The sequence below is a fragment of the Limulus polyphemus genome, unplaced genomic scaffold, assembly GCF_000517525.1.
Source record: "Limulus polyphemus unplaced genomic scaffold, Limulus_polyphemus-2.1.2 Scaffold1846, whole genome shotgun sequence".
Taxonomy (NCBI): domain Eukaryota; kingdom Metazoa; phylum Arthropoda; class Merostomata; order Xiphosura; family Limulidae; genus Limulus; species Limulus polyphemus.
Window position 1 is genome coordinate 216,540 of NW_013667456.1, and position 18,285 is coordinate 234,824.

Sequence of the window (18,285 nt, forward strand, 5' to 3'; positions counted from 1 at the left end):
CTATCATTTTTTCAATTCACAAATGCACACTTGCATTGCCTACTAAGAAAGTTAGTACCGGTAGTCATCAGGTAAAAGATCGTCATAACAACTAAAAAGGAAACAAATTCTAACCAATTGAATGGCAATAACAGAATAAACAATGGGCCACATAAATCACATCTTTAATATAATGTTTTCTTCTGATTTTTTTTTTTTGACTTGTTTACCACGACATAAAATGTACACATTCATTTCTTCCTCTCTTTTTTTTAAAATAAATTTTGTTGCATTTTTCTTTCCCTTATTTCAAATTATTTTAATATAACTTTTTTTTTTTATAATCATTCACCTTTAATGTTATTAATATAATTGTATATTATTTGTCTGTGTTTTACAATATTTTTTGGTTTGCCTACACAACAAAGATTTTCTAGCAATTAATATACATGAAATGAAATGTATATGTTCCATTTCTTTGTTTTGTTATTGACATTTGAACTGCTTCCTTGTTTAATGCTTATAAGGATGAAGGACATTCTGAAAATATTATTCAAAAATAAATTTACAGTGTTGTTTATTTTTGATGAGAAACATTTTTCTAATTATATTGTGCTATGTGGGCCTTTTTTAGTTTTTTTTGTTTATATATCTAACTTTCCACATTGATTCATCCTTAAAAACAATCATTAAAGAAAGCCAGGTCACTATGTTAAGACAATCTATAAACAAACACAGTCAGTCCTACCTATAATCATAGAGTTTGATCAAAGTTCACAAAAAAAAATCTGTCAAAAAATCTAGTCAACCCAACAAACAATAAAAGATTGAATAAATAATGCAATAAAATCAGCCAAAAACACCTGGTCATTATATTGATACAACCTTAAAATAAATCCAGTCAGTCCTACATAGTCACAGAGTTGAACAAATACTGCAAAAAAATCAGTCAAAAAAAACCCGATCAGTAAAGTAACAATTAACAATTTAGTCGGTCACATATATATATATATGACTAAACAGTTTGATCAACAGATTTCAAAAAAATCTTCTAAAATAAACATTTACCTATTTATTTTTCTACTATAAAAACTAACCTTAGTCTTATTTCATTCAACCAAAATGGAGTGTTTAAATAACTTCTATAATTTTTTTGTTTCTTCTCTTCTACTTTCAAAACTTAACCCTTATAACAACTAAGCATTTTACTATAAGACATTTATTCAGATAGTACAAGACTTTTCATGAGTTGTTACAAAAGAAGCTTATTATGTAAAATACTAATCCTTGTCTGTGAACAGCTTTACTTGTTTACCTCTAGCAACTGGAGCTTAACTCTAATTTCTCCTTGAGTTTGGATCAATGGTGGCCTCTTCATGCTGAAAATAGTTTGGCAAATAAAAAAATTAAGTACATTGTTTGTTCACATTATATACACTGATATTAATGAAAAATATTATCTTTATAAAATAAAATATAAACTTTCTTTAAGAAAAATGTATAAACAAGAAATCCAAGATTATCAAAATATAAGCATCCTCTCTCTCTCTCACACACACACACACACACACACACACACACACACTGATATAAAGCTAAATCCATAAAGTTAAATAAACTATTTTAATGAAGGGTATAGCTCTAAAATTGCATGATTTTATTAAGAGATAAACAACCTTAGTAAAATGTAAAAAAACTAAAAATCAATGATTATCAGGTATAAACCTCATCTTACAGAACAAGAATTATACAATTTTCCAAGATAAATTGGCTTACAGATTGATATATACTAGAAACCTAAAATTATCACCAGGTAAACTAAATAGTCAATCTTTATTATTTCTTTTTTATCTAAATAACTTTCTGAACAAATTTGAACTCTAAAATTGTTTACCCAAAGTCATGAGGTATTCTTGTGTAGAAGTCATTGCAGGCTTTCACTAACTTTGATCCCACTTCGTTCTTATTGATACATTTTTCAATTTCTTTCAGAGCAGAGTAGCCTGCCTTTATCTGGTCTGAAGTTAGTTTGCCTAGACACCACCACAAGGAAGTTTTGAAATATACTTTCAACTTAGGACAAGTTTAACCATTAAAGTTAACATCCTGTAATATAACCCCCCAAAAAATCTTAAGTGTTACCTAGAATATTTACTGAAAACTATACAACTTAACTTTTAGAAGTCAAGATAACATACTGAATATGGCTCTCAAATATGTATGACCAACTTGGATGCATCTTGTTACCATTTCACTTAGACTACATACATAAACTTGTTTACAAACTCACAGTACAAGATAAATTACAGCCTTGAAAAACAATAATAATGTGACAATGTTAAAGTTTGTAATACCACTTAAAAAGTGCCAGTAAAATAGTGGTCTCAATGAAATTCTACATTCAGAGCATTTCAACATTCATTTTGTTTTTGAAACACATGTTCTTTTTTGGTATTATTTAAAAGAGTAATGTAAGTACTGCACAATTCTTCTATTAATATAAAAGATACACTTAGATCAACACAATACTGAGGACAGAATTTTGTTTTTCACAAAAAGTTTAGTGTGACAGAAAATCAAAAATATTTTCCCACCTAAAGGTGCCTTCTTAGCATCATATTTCATCTCCATCACAGCATCTTCCATAGCTTGTATATTGCATATAAGTTCTATTAGTTGCTGAAACAGTTTGTAATAACTGCTCATAAAATCATTTATTTTAGGTAACTCACAGTGTTCTTATAGTTTGTAATAATTTTATAGTTCAAACATTGGAAGCTTTAAAAATTTTAATTACAAATTTAAAAAGATTATTCTACAAGTGTAAAGTAAAAGTAAAACATATTCTGCAAATTATAATGTCTTTTAAGACCTGTATTCCAGTAATGATTCTTCAATGAAGCTCCTTAACTTACAACACACATATATTATACCCTGTGTTAATTTAAATACCAAATTCAGCACCTTTACCCTCCCCAAATAACTAAATGTTTTGGGATAAATTTAAAAAAGCTACTCTTTAATAATAATTTAATAATTGATATTTAATTCAAAGAAACTATTTCACATGTTAATAAAAATAATTTTGTTTGACAAGTAAAATTTCACTGTCACATTAATCTAATTAGATTCAAACACTGTAAAAATATAGTACACTTGCTCCTGAATACAGGGAACAGTTTAAGCACATGTTCATGATCACATCATTACAATCACGTTCATTCTTACCTTCATTAACTTTAATTAAATATTTCAAATAATCAAACATTTAACTAGCCTCCATGGTTATTTCTATGATTACATTTTGGGTACAAATTATTTCATTTATGCTTCACATAATATTCCAAACACAACACAGGTACCATACAGAATCACTTTTTAATAGTACACATCACAACACAGGTACCATACAGCATCACTTTTTAATAGTATACATCACAACACGGGTACCATACAGCATCACCTTTTAATAGTACACATCACAACACAGGTACCATACAGCATCAATTTTTAATAGTACACATCACAACACAGGTACCATGCAGCATCACCTTTTAATAGTACACATCACAACACGGGTACCATACAGCATCACTTTTTAATAGTACACATCACAACACAGATACCATACAGCATCACCTTTTAATAGTACACAACACAGATACCATACAGCATCACCTTTTAATAGTATACATTACAACACAGGTACCATACAGCATCACTTTTTAATAGTATACATTACAACACAGGTACCATACAGCATCACTTTTTAATAGTACACATCACAACACAGGTACCATACAGCATCACGTTTTAATAGTACACATCACAACACAGGTACCATATAGCATCACTTTTTAATAGTACACATCACAACACAGGTACCATACAGCATCACCTTTTAATAGTACACATCACATCTGAAAATAAAGTGACAATACCTGTAGTCTGATATCTAACTTGGATGTGCATGTCTTTAGTGGTTTTTCTGGTTTTACCAGCTTGTCTTTTTCATCCTGTTTAGACTATACAAACCATTATTTCTTAAGTATTACCAGCAATACATCAGAAATAAGTTTTATTATTAAAGTAAGCACCTAACATTTTCCCAAAACAAGAGTTAACTGTAATAATTTTCAATAAATTCTGATCGAAAATAAGTTAACTATAAAGATCAGAACTAAAAAAAAGAAATGTATAACTTAAACTTATTCTACATAACTAATTAACTAGAAGTACATAACATCCTAAATCATTACAAAAGGAAACTAAAACCTATAGTGATAAGAAAGAATTCATAAGTTGGATATCCTCCCTATATTCTCAATATTTTTGGTCATAACCCCAATAATATACCTTAGGAGATATAGGTTAGCCATAATCCATATACTTATGTTAATAATGTCAAATAATCTTCCTACTTATTAGAAGTAATAATAATACAGAAATAGTCAAGTACCAAAAAAAAAGATTATTTTTTTATATTAATGTATGAATTTCAACAACCTTATAAACTACTAATTTTATTTTTAACAAGTCCAGAACCTATACATAATCATAAATTTTGGCTGAAGTGTTTAGAATATGTTAATCAAGTCTAAATTTCTTTTTGTTTCTACCATACACATTAAACTATCATAAAGTTTATGTTGTAGTTCTCAGCTCTTCAATGCAAAACTTAACGAGTGTTGGCTTTTATTATAAGTCAAATTTGACTAATTAGCTTAAAAATATTAGTCAAATGCTTCAACTTCAAGCCTATTGCAGCTATACCAGTGGTTAGTTTATAAATTTTTGTAAACCTGGGTAAGAAATACTTTGTTAAATAAGTATTCTTTCTTGCTGAAATTAATGAACTAAATATGTAGGATGCTACACAGTAAATAGAACACAAAACAAATTTTGCAATACTAGTTCTTTTGTGGCAAGTTCATTAACATTTTTTATTTAATGAAAGTTGCTCTTGCAGTAAAATTTCAAACCTCAGAATTTAATGCCAAGTCCTGAACTTGTTTATATTAGAATAATAAAACAAAAACTTTTGAATATTTTATGATATTGAATTTAAGTTACAATCTTTAATAACATAAAATACATAAAGTGTAACTTTTATAAGTATCTATTTATAACAAAACATGTGCTAAGAAGCTTTTCACACAATAAAATTACTTCAACATTTCCTAAGCCTAATTGTGAGCAAAGTTCTCTGTCACTAATCATGTTACATTTCTGTATCTATACTGCTTTAACTAACAGGCTTTTATAGCATATTGGTCTTTTTTAATATTTTCTCACTGAAGAATGCAATATGTAATTATTTTTTGTGTTCTTAAAGACACAAAATAACTATAATATCGTATTAAATTGTAACAGCCTTAAATCAAATCATGTCATCCAGCTGGGAAAAGTTTGTGGTGTTCATGTTTTTTTTTTCTATGTAACATTTGTTCAACATTATAACCCAAATCAAGTCATGCAATAAAAAAGAAAATTCAATTTAAAGCAGACTACTAACTTTTGTACGATATATTTTTGGCTGTATTTAACATTGCACTAGTAAACATCTACAACTACTGTTTTTGACATGTTAACCGCTGGTGAATAGAATTCATTTGTAACTGTTCTAAAAACTCAATAACTGTCACAAAGTTTAATTCTGTACATTCTTACAAGGATATCAAAGTATTTGAATACATTTATAGTGGCATTCTTTTGTGTTATGTTTTCAAAATGCAGAAAATGTACACACTGTATGAGTGTATAGGAACCTGAATATATAGGAATGTAATTAATAACCAGTAAAAATAACTATCAACAGTTACAAAATAAAGTGGCTCATTGGTAGGCTTGAGGACACATGATGCTAAAATTTGTGGTTAAATCCCTGAAGTGGGCACAGTGCAGACAGCTCATTGTACAGCTTTGAACTTACAATAAATAAACAAAAATAAGGACTGGTCATGTGATCTAATATACACATTTCAGTGGTAATGAAACAGGGTTCATTAAGTTGGCCTTTATAGAAAATGACCAATGGTGTGGATTCCTCTAACTCTCAGCTACAAAACAGCCCATCTTTAGTGGTGTTGATAACAGGGATTGAGCAATTGAAATATGAGCAAATTCCTTGTTTACAAATGATCCCTGCTTCACACTGTAATCAAGTAAAAGACACGCATGCATCTGGAGCTTGAAAGAGGTCAAGACCAGATTTGACCCTAATTTAATGGAGGAAAGACATGCATATGGCTGTGGTGCCATACTGGTTTGGACAAAAATCAGTACTGGTGACCACACTGACCGTTATGTGCTACAACTCAACATTATGTCATGATTTAAGGATTCAGTGTATTAGAGCTTTCTTCCAATGGATGATAACGTGCACCCTCACCAGCATGCTGAATTGCATGGTTAGTAAATAAATTAAATAAAATAAATATAGGATCTTTGGGAAGGCAACTGACAGCACACGATTTGCATCTGAGCAGTGTTGATGATTCAGGCTTGGCCACATCACCTCAGTGGCTCATCAATTCACTCATTTTAAATATTCCACATTGGTATGTAACTTGTATTGGTATTTGAGGTGATCAAATACCTTAATAACAAACATTTTCTGATAATTCATTACACTGAAAAGTCTGTAGTATTAAATAAGTATTTGTGAACACATACCCATTAGTGAGTACTTGATTATTAAACTCTACAACTATCTACTTGTTTGTATAAAATACAAATTCATGTAATAACAGAGGTTTGCCTTATCAAAACTAGAATACAAAAAACTCTGGTTATCCCATAATTATTTTAAGGGAAAACTTCAATTATCTTTTTCCTATTTTGAGCTGGATATATATATCTTAGATAAAGAAAGAAAGTTACATTAAAATAAACACATAAGATAGTTACAAATTCTACTCACGTCAGCACTATAGTCCACTTTGAGGAGATCATACTTTCCATGTACTTTCTCAAAATTCTCTCGAGATTCCCAAAGGTTTTTAGTCTTGTCCTCAAACCTAAATAAAGTATTAAAAAAGTCGTTCTTACAACAAGCATGTTCATACAGCATTGTCTTCTATCTCTAACAATTTTAATGCACTATTACAAATGAAAATATAAAACTTAGCATCACCAATTTTAAGACAAAAACTTCACAATTCAATATACTAATTTATAACCAGTCTTTTCACAAGAAAAAGTATAATGACATATTATTATTCTACTGACCACAACACAAAAGGAAATAGTCATTGCCTGACAATTTTCACTCTTAACTCTTAGTGAACAGATAAATGTGTATTTATAGAGTAAGAAGGCAGGTGTGGAAAAAATAATTTAATGTACAGCTTTATATTTAATTGACCATTTGTTCATGAGGTCGGTCAAATTGACAAGTCTCTGTAAAGCTATAAATAATGTTTACTATAATTTTGAAATTACTATGTGTGACTTCATGAAATACGACAAGCTTTTAGTAAATAAGTCTATAGTACACAGAGAATCAGATTTTTAAAATAAACTACCATACTGGACCGATTATAGGGTGATCTCAAATATAAGGTGAGCCCCATTTTCAGAAACCATGAGAAAGAAAAAATTGAGTATCATAACGTCCTTTTTTTTAGGTCCACAAGATCAATACTATAACTGAATAGCCAGCAGGTGGATTATTTGCAAAATTAACGATGACTTTGAGTGAATATCTCATGCACATGCGTAGACGATGCTATCTGGACATTCAGGAATACAACAGGCTAAATTATAGGGCAAACATGAATTTTACAGCCTAATTATTAATAACAAAAAATCGCCTTATAATCAGACCAATACGGTATTTCTTACAAAAGATTTAGTTGTGAATTTCTAAAGCCTTTACTGAGTCAGTTTGAATGAAAGATAATTTTCATGCTACAAATAAAAACACTTCTTTTTATCATTATCATTTTCCTTGTATTTTCAGATAGATACTTACCTCTCTGCACCATTAAGAACTATTACCTCACACACAACTGTCATGGAATTTCCTGCACATGCCACAAGCCTTGAACAAACTCCCACCCCTACATGTGTCATGTGCCAGCCTATGACATAATTGTCCTAATACTGTCACCCTCCACCAATGAGAGGTTGACACAACCTCTATGCAGGAAACCCCATGGGAACTAGCACGTGATAATAAGCTCATTCTTGACAAGGCATAGAAAATGCACTAGAAGTGGAAAGGTGGTGCAAAGAAGTAAATATCAATCTAAAATACATTTTCAGATAAGGAAAATGTTAACCTGTCTACACAAGTAAGAGCTACAATTCCACATTGAAATTGATGGAGGGGGCCAGTGCAAACCAATTACAAATATAAGTTCCTTTCCAAAAAAAAAGGGACAGAAAGGGAAAGCCTATGGGGCGTGACTTCCACGATAGCGGGGATTGCCTAGTAGAGCACCACCAAATGGGAGACCTCATCCTTCTCAAGCAGGGAATACTCTTTGCCTAATTCATTGATAAATTTTATGTACAGTACAGAGAGATATACAGTAAAGGATATGTAAAATAATATTCATCGATCACATTTATTTCATAAACATCCATGTATCACATTTTTATTACATACATATAAAATATTACAAACTGACACAAAATTTATTTCATAAAAAATTGTTCATCTTAGTCTGTTTTGCACATTTAACAGTCACTTTGAATGTTCACAAGTCTGGTAGTTATTATATCAAGAAGTGTTTCATTGTTAGTTTTCTGTGTACAACTTTAGTATCAATTTATAAAATAACGTGTAATAAACGTCCAGGATTCTACATCAGAGAAACCACAAGAAACTTGGAAACCAGATTCACCAAACATAATAAAAAACATCCCATATTTACCACCATTGCAACTCAAAAAATCCACAGTATATCTATATAAAACGCTGTAATTTTAAACAAAGAACCAAACCTCAGAAGCTACGTATCTTAACTGAACAAAACAGCCCCACCCTAAACCAAAATTTCACCTTGAAACTTGGATCCTTTAATCCCATCTCTGAAAAAGGGACCATTCTGCAAATTTAGAAGAACCAGTAAAGAAATAAGAATAAATATTTGAAATAAATTATAGCTAGACTCTGGCCAATATCTAACAAGGTAATCCTCTCTGACTACAAATACTATATAAAATGTAATATGTTGCATTAAAGCAATTTCAAGTTAACTAAAAATTCTCTAATTTCTATGTTTCGTTTATTTTGATGCTTTCTTCACAACTTTGGTCTATATCGACATCCACGTCATGTTTCTATATCAACACTTCGAGCCTTCTTCAAAGCGACTTCCTGTTCTCAGCTTGAGATATTCCCACTTTCCTGGATGCCTTGAGGTATTTCACTGGCCATGCTTACCACACAGATTAGTCGAGTCTGTCACTCAACAAACCATGAGCTTATAATCTTCAAGTAAATCCTTATTAAATTACTTAACATCCAGGACACTAGCTCAAAATCTACTACATTTACTAAAAGAATAAACCTTAATTCTGTGAGTGGGGCAAAGATAAACAACACTTTCTAACTGCTCGCAGTTACCTTTCAGGACCTGAAAGTTTTAAACCAAAATACCTACTTGTATGTACCATGGAGTTTGACTTGAACACCCCGAGGTACCAAGATACATATACTAAACTGTGAAGGAATCTCTGGTCATGTGACCTCTATAAATTACATTATTAATATGAAGAAAAGTCATTATAGAGAGGTTGTTATTTGACCATCCACCCAAAAATCATGGTCGTATGTCGCATCTGTCAAGAAGTCATTCATGGGAGATCAGATCAATGTAAAATCGTTCTGTGCACTGAAAAAAAAGTCATATTCAAAAGGAAGTTGTTACTGGGAGGGATTGTGTCCACCAGGGACTACTGTAACATCAACTGGTCCCTGTGATAGAGAGTACAAAAGATTTTCAAGGCTTAAATGTCCGAATGATGATAACCATAAGCAGGGAGAAGAAGAAATATGATTTGAGAGACAATGATACAAGAAGAATGAGGCCAACAGCCAAAAGGGGGCATGTAAGTTTGACAAACCACATAAAGGTCCCAATTGGGAAGAGGAGCTGGACAAGAGGGGCGATGGACGAAGAAGACCATGTCAGGTCTGTGATAACAGATGAAAGGATGAAATTATCACCCAGGAAGAGGTGGAAGGTCATGGATAACACCACTTAGTAATCTGCAATGGTCAAGACAAACAGGTCCTTGTTGAAAAGCCAATGAAGGAAGGAAGATGTGGAAGATTAGCATGACCCAGCCAAAGCAAGCAACAGAGAGAGTAGTGGCAGTAAACAGCCCAATTCTGTTGAAAGAAGGCCTACAACAATGAGGGAGAAAACAGGCTACACTGCAAGGAAATCCCATACACCTTGCAAGGGACCTGAGAAATCCCATGCATGAAGATGAAGGCACAATACCATTACATGAAAAATGGATAACTGAGGTCAACAGAAGAAAGACATTCAAAATGGGAGTCACAAAAGCATCAATCTGAGGAGGGTTCTGAAATGGGAACATATTCAATGGAAGATCAAAGGATGTAAGTACTATTCCATGGGAGTGATCCACCCCCAGGTACGTGACAAGTCATAAAATGAATATATATATATATAATGAATTGAGGCCCAAAACATGAAGTCCAGAGTGAAAAAGCACAGATTATATATTGGGTGCCCTCTTGGCAGTTGATCGAAGAAGCAACCATGGACTTATATGAGCAGATCATCACAAGATGACCAGACAACCTCAATAAAAGGTGGCAGGCCAGATAAGCTACAACCATCTACAAAAAACTGATATGCAGAGAATGCTCCTCTGGAGAACAGTACTCAGAATGATAGTATTGAGAACCACCCCAACCAAACACAGAGGCACTGGTGTAAAGATACAAGTTGGGCCAAGAGGAGGAATGGTATCTCCCAGGTTATGTTGGATAAATTGAGTCACCATGACAGGGAAATGTAGAGAGGAAAGTAAAGACACAAGAGCAGATAACTGAGGGCAGGACATGTTCCAATGATTCCCTAGAGCCCATTGAAGGGGATGCATGTGTGTACAACCAAAAGGAATCAGGGTTCTTAGGGAGCAGAAGGCCCCAAATACAAAAGAAAAGTGTACTGGATACCAAAATATCCATTCCACAAATACACAAGGGAGAGTGGGAATCAAAACGGACTTGGAAAGTTAGACCAGTCAGCCCAGGTGAGAGGTCTCCTGAAGAAGAGTGGAAGTAGCAATCACCAATTCCTATCAAGCATTTCTATCCTGGTTAAACACAGCCTGGGAGAGAGAACCCAATGCAGACAGAGAAAGTCATCCAACAAGAATTGAGGAACAACAAAAAACAGGGTGCTAAATCTCAGACTGCATGAGAACGACAAAAAAAAACAACCTAAGTGAGTTGGGGTTCTATAGCTCCCATTGCTAACAAAGAGGGCACCATGTCCTGAAGATGATGAAGAAGCAAAGGATTGGTGGGAAGAAAACAGGAAATACAACAGTTTGAAAGGAGAGGTGGAGCATGAAAGAAGAGAGTGAAATGATAAAAAAGAATATGCAAAACCCCAAGTTCAGTGGAGAAGGAAGAAGACAGGAGGGTAAAGTGGAAGACGCAAGCACTGATGAGATTAGAACCTAGGATCAAGTCCAATAAAGAGTCACCACTCAAAGCTGCAATGTCTAGCCATGTAGGGGGGGGGGTAAATGATAAACAAAGTAAGAGAGAATGAAGAATAGAAGAAGGGTAGCCTGAAATGTTTCCAGAGGATGAGTGGCAGATAGAGGACCAGTGATTTGGAAAGGCAAGGAAACAACAAAAGGTTGCAGGTGAGCAGATCTGTAAACATATAGGCAAGATGAAGGTTCCAAACATAAGATGAAAGGATGTGGACACCCAGCTGAGGAGATCCCCAAAACACAGAAACCAGGTTAAAATAGAGAAAGGAGAAAAAGAAATGGAAATCACAGTTGACCCCACCAAAACTATTGGAGTCACAAAAAAAGAAAAAAACTTTAGGAAGAAGGTGAAGGGCAAAGACAGAGTAAGAAAGTAAGATAAATTCAACAAAATTAACAGAAAGGGGAAAGAAAAGACAAAGAAGGAGAAAGAGGAGTACTATAAGCAGACAAAAAGGACACAGTGATTGGGGGCCAAGACCTGAGGCCATAGCAAAGGAGCCACAAAAACAAGTAGAACAGGAAAGATGTGGGACAACATGGAATTGGGTCATAAGGAGCACATGAGCCAAAATGATATTACAACAGATAAGTATAAAATATAGAATATCATACACAAGCATCGCAAACAAAAAAGGAAGAAGTACCTATTATTCTTCAGTGAGTGAATAGCCAGAAACAAAGATCAGAGTTGAAAAAAACTGGCCAAAAGTGTCAACAAGTGAGACAGGCTCCACATAAAGCAAAGAAACAAAACAATTAGGGACCTGAAATAAACAGAAGAGAGCCAACTACCTGATGCATGAAAGTGGAAATATCATCAATTAACTATGGTTCCTCACAGCCCAACAAGGTTATGGAACTTAAGTTATCCACAACATAGAAAATACCTCACAACAGAGTGAAATCCAAGACCCATCACACACACAAGTGTACTCTACTAAGTGATTTAAAGGCAGAACAACTGAATGTAAGGTCCATAAACAGTGTATACAGTCGTCATTGAATCAGTTAGAGAAAATAACTGAAAACTTATATATTGTTGAAAGAAGTCTAAATTAGAAATGTGATTGCAAGAGAAAATGAAGTTGCAATCAGGTGGATGGAACAAAAGAGCAATAAGTAGAAAAACAACATAGCACTAATGAAAGAAAGACAGTCTGTTAAGTCGATTATAAAGTCAACAAGCATAAGAAAAAACACATTTAACATAGGCATTACCATTGATGGAGGGCTACAGCATTGTAATGATTATGTCATAGGCTGGTGCAATACACTTGTAGGAGTGGGATTTAATTCAAGGCTTGTGTAGGAAATATCATGGCAGCTGCATGCGAGGTAATAGCTCTTAGTGGTGCAGAGAAGTAAGTGTTATTTCTGAAATGCAGTTATCATATTTCATTTGCATAACCCCTAGAGATTCCTCTATGAATTGCAAGTTTTTCACACCCATTTCCTTTTAATTTTATGATTTTATTATTATGCTCTGTAGTGACTAGGAAAGCAATCCTTGCATCAGAGCAACAAATCAGTGGGAGCTCATTAGCTGTTTTCTATAGAGCTAACATAAACACCAAGTGATTACTGAGTGTAATGTTTCACAGAAAACATATGCTTATGAAATTTTAGACATTTTATTTTACTGATGTTTTGTTATGATAAGCTGAGGAATTTCTAATTTTAAAATTTTACTTATTTTTGTAAATAAGGATGAAGAAAATGTATACATAAAAATAAGGAATAGTATGTCCCAAAACTACTATAATTTATTTAATTTTCTAAGTAAGATATAAATAGGTTAACAAAATTCCTTTAGCATTTGGAGCAACAAAATATGATCACTACATACCAGGTAATTTCAGTGACTAATGATTTATGGAATGAAAACTAAAAAACAATTTACGAAGAGGAAATTCTGCTCTTTAGATTGGTCATAAACATGTCAATCAGCCAAGTAAAGCAGATTAGCAAACAATCTCAAAAGTTAGAATGAGAGGGGAGGTCTTCTCTGATGGGTTTGACACTGATTGGTATCTCACCAAATCAAGATGATAAGAGGTTCAAATTCCTGATTCTTGCTTGTAATTATATATATAGTTTGTGTTTCTAATTGGTTGGAAACTTCACCTACCTATCTTTGACGTTAGAAAATTCTGAAGTAGAGAAATTAGAGCTCAGCATCACGTAACACACAAAAATAAAGATGGGGAATTTTTTAAATATTTCTTTTTGAAATTAAAACTGACTTAATATACATGCACCAAAACAGCTGCCCTCACAGAGGTTTTCCAGCCAGTTAGACTAACTTGCAGTTTAAATCTTTACTGGTCGACTAGCTTTTCAAATAGTATCTCATTGGTATCTACCAGTTGATAGAAACACTGATAACCTTATACTTTCCAAACGTTTTATAAACTTGTATAAACATCATGTATCAAAGCCAAACAGTGAAGAAATTCAAGTAGAAAAATGAGCTTAAACAACAGTAAAATATATGTATACAAAAATAACCCTAAATTAGTTAACACAAACTTGCCACAGTAATACAAATAACATTTAACAAACATCTTAACACTTATATTAAAAGATTATAAGTTTTTACATGTTATATCTCCTGTTCAACTAATCTAAATTTACAAACACTTTTAGTCTTGTAACAAAATAAAAATTAAATCACACTGCCCATTGTATACATTTTAAAAGTTGGTAGAGAATGAACTAGAACAAATCTAGGAAAAAGTTAGTTGTAATTCATTTATCAATTTCACACATAGTCATAATAAATATGGCTTTAAATATTCTCTTCAGAAAAATGAAAACTAGGATAGATATCATCTAATGTTTAACAGTATAATAGCTTTAAGAAATCTGGGTACAGAATTAAAGTTCATTGCAGGCCTATAAAAAGCTGTTGGCTAGTTTGTATTGCTTTTATCACAAATGTTTGGTGTTAAAAAAGTTAGGCAAAGTCAATTATTCTCATATCCTGAAGCTACTGATCACAGAAGTCTCCAATAAATATATCAACAAACTGTCTATTCTACACACTACAGCTATGTCTCATGTTTCTATATTTTTTTCCTATCAATATTTCCCTCTCTTCTTCAAATTTCAGTTTTTATATCTTTCAAAAATGTTTAATGACCTTACACAGGAAATATTATCTATATTTCCAAACTTAAACAAATCTTATTTATATTTCTTACCCTTGAATAAAACTTACTTCTGTTTAAATGTAGCTTTAGCTTTTTCTAAGTTGCTGCCACATGTCACAAGATTATGTTGTCCTTTCTTTCCAACCCTGCCCCATCGAAACCACACACTATAAGATGGTGAATCATCGTCTTCTAACAACTGAATAATGTAGTACTTGTTGTTGTTATTCTGCAGATTTGTCTGGTTCAACAAAGCATCATAGATGTCATTTCCCTCACAGTAAACATGAATCTTCCCTTCTTTGTACGTACATTCAGAATCAACAGGTGCTTTACCTTTTATCACAATTGTCTTGATGTCCTCATTATCTGTAGCTTCAGTTTGTTTAGGTTTTACTCTTTTCCTGGTGGATATGAAATAAAAACCAGAAGCTCACTTATTCAAAAAACAAACAAGTTAATACACTGAGTTAATATATGAAAATTAACTGGTTTGAGCCTTACTCTTCTTAAAAGTCATGCATCATAAATAAATTAGCTGTATTTACAATTTTTTTTCACCTAAACAGAAATCTCAATGTAAATATTTTGGATGCTTTTGTATAAAATTCTAATCAAATTGTAAAAACAAACAAAGAAATAAAAATATTAAGCATCAAAAATAAAATGCTTTTAAGACTGGTTTGTTTATTATGAAGATGATAAATACTAACCCTTTTGTGTCACTAGCCTGGTTTTTGTCTGTCTTGTTTGGTGATTTTGATGGTTCATCTATTACTGAACCATTAATTTGATTACTAAGTGTCAATAATGGAGCATATTTCACCCTAAGAACTGTCCTTTTTCTTTTACTGCTATCTGACTCAGTTAATGCCTTCAGGTCAACAGTGTATTTTCTCTTTCCTAAAGTGAAACTGACCACAGATTCCCCTTTTTTCAAAGATTCTTCAAACATCAAAACCTGTTTTGGACCATAACTGATATGATCATTGTCTTCATCAACCCACAGCCAGAGTGAACCACCACCACCTAAAGCATCAGGAAGATAGCACCTGACCTTCCTCTCCCAGCCTGTTTTTTTATTACGCTGGACCATGTTGTCAAAGTTAATAACAAATTGGATATTATTTCCATTATTTACTAAGACCATCTTTTTACCACTAGCTACAGCTTTATTAATCTCTTTTCTGTGGTCATCTGAATAAAATGTCCAGTTTCCATTATCAGCTTCCCATTCCCATCGTAATGAAAGTACAGCACTTTTGTCACCTGCTCCATTTTCTTTCTTTTTCACTTTTTCTGCTGGTTCTTTTAAACCTAATAGTTTAATTAAGATTATGTATTAAACTTAAAACTAAATTATGTGTAAAATGTGATAATCCTACAAGAACAAAAAAAGTCTGGATCAATACATATATCTTTATTAACATAAATTTTTTTATAGATATAACAAGTTTATACCTATTTAAAATATCACTATGAAGCAAAAAACTAGAGGTGCTTTGATTTTACTTTTCAAATTTGTTAGATGCATCTTTTTTTTCTTAGGGATTATCTTGCTTTTACCAGTTGTAAATATACACTTTCAATTGTTTTCCATTCAGATGATTTAGTTATACATGTCTCACAGTTAATAACTCATCTTTACATTTAAATGATGTTTTTTCTGGGGCTACTAGCAATGTTAGTTTTTACTACTAACATCCATACCCATTCAACCAACACATAATTACAGAAAAATATACAAGTAAATTTAAATTTACAGTAAAAATGTGAACACATTACTTGTGAATAATCTGGTGATTTTACTATTTTTTCTCTTCCACTGTCTAGTAGTAGTGGTAAGAACCTAGCCCTTCATTTTATCATGGCACACAAACATACTGCTTGTTCCCTAAGGCCAACATTGTCACTGACTAATTGAGAGCCAGAAGTTGAACTTGTTTTCAACAAACTACTGTTAGTGTTACTATTTAATTTTTGATTGAAATAAATTAAGCAACAATTTTGGAAATATTAAAGAAAAGCTTTTTTTGTATTATTTACACCATAATATTTAAAATTGACATTGTACATGTATAAAAACCTTATTTTTGAATACTTAACAAAGTATTTTACCATTTTAATAAGGAAAATTAAAAGTAAATTCTGTCTTTAAGTTTAACTTAAAATTAAATAAACATGTCGGTAATCAGTAGTAATCATAATACTACTCATTTTTTAGTAGTGTTAGTGAATCATAATTCAGCTTACGTTAGATAACTTAATACAAACTTTTTTTTATTCACTGTAATCTAAATTTAACAGTACCTACCGTTTGCATTTCTTTTCGGCATCGTTTCCCGCTTACCCTCTGCTTTCTTTAGTTAGACAAATATATAAAACTATAGATAATAATACAGTTGCTCTACACCAAGATAATACTACTGAGCGCTACTGCCACTACGGTAAGTAAATTCAAGGCAGCCTGTTTCGAGAAAAAAACAAGTTTCTAGTAAATGTGTCTTAATTTTTCATAAGTAAATCAAATATAACTTTTTAAAACTGTAATTTGAAACAAATTAGCTTGCTTCCACAATGTATCACAAATTCAGAATCGTATTATACTCAAAAATCTACCAAAACAAGTTGCCACTAATACATGATCTATTCACCTACATCATTTACTACTTCGAATATTTCCCGCCACCAATAAAACAAACATCTCTGCAGCAACGGAAATAAAGATTTTAACACCAAATTTACAAAATCATAAAATATGTAGGATCCAAATTTCCGAAAGAGTGAAGTAACAGTTAATAATTTTATTTTATTTTTTCTAATATAGAATTTCGTTCTTGAATGTAGAACAATAGTTAAATATTTATTACTTTTCGACTATAATCAACATTTTGTTCAAAATGTAATACATCATTGTTTTACCTCAGATCAGTAGTATTTTATATTAAACACGGTATCACACCACCTCCTTCTACAAATATCCTGTTCCTTCGTGAATTGTCGGGAGATTATAAAGATTGGGGTTGGCCTGGTATATATATAAGACGGTCACAACGTGACGGAACAATGTGCAATTGAACTGAGTATTGCCGAGCACGAGCACGTGAGACGTTCTTTGAGAATTATAGCGTTGTTATAGAGTGTCTGTTGAAATTAAGTGTATCGGTAAAGTTGTATTCGGAAAGAATAAACCAGTTTTATTTAAGAAGGGATTGGTGTCGCTAAAGTTTCGTTGGAACGAATTTACGGAAAATTAATTAACGAACGAACGGAGACGTAACAAATTGGTGTCAGAAAGTGGGTTAAAAAAAAATAAGAAAAAGAGAAGATGGAAACGAGAAGCGGCAAATCAAACTACAGCTTAGCAGATTTGATGGCAGCAATGCAAGAACAGCAAAAGAAACAAGAAGAACGAGAAAGTAAACAAGAAGAG

General features: G+C 32.3%; 1 protein-coding gene across 1 annotated transcript in view; it reads right to left on the reverse strand.

Moving 5' to 3' along the window:
• The window catches only part of LOC106465135 (poly [ADP-ribose] polymerase 2-like), a 25,280-nt gene extending 7,769 nt beyond the window's left edge, over positions 1-17,511 (reverse strand). Inside the window, exons 1-8 of the mRNA XM_022392965.1 lie at positions 17,167-17,511; positions 15,566-16,169; positions 14,921-15,256; positions 6,902-6,998; positions 3,921-4,004; positions 2,574-2,658; positions 1,874-2,012; positions 1,295-1,358 (exon numbers count right to left, since the gene is read on the reverse strand). Of these exons, the coding sequence (XP_022248673.1) occupies positions 1,295-1,358; positions 1,874-2,012; positions 2,574-2,658; positions 3,921-4,004; positions 6,902-6,998; positions 14,921-15,256; positions 15,566-16,169; positions 17,167-17,188 (1,431 nt within the window). The 5' untranslated portion in view covers positions 17,189-17,511. The remainder of the gene's footprint in view (positions 1-1,294; positions 1,359-1,873; positions 2,013-2,573; positions 2,659-3,920; positions 4,005-6,901; positions 6,999-14,920; positions 15,257-15,565; positions 16,170-17,166) is intronic.
• Positions 17,512-18,285: the final 774 nt, after the last annotated feature.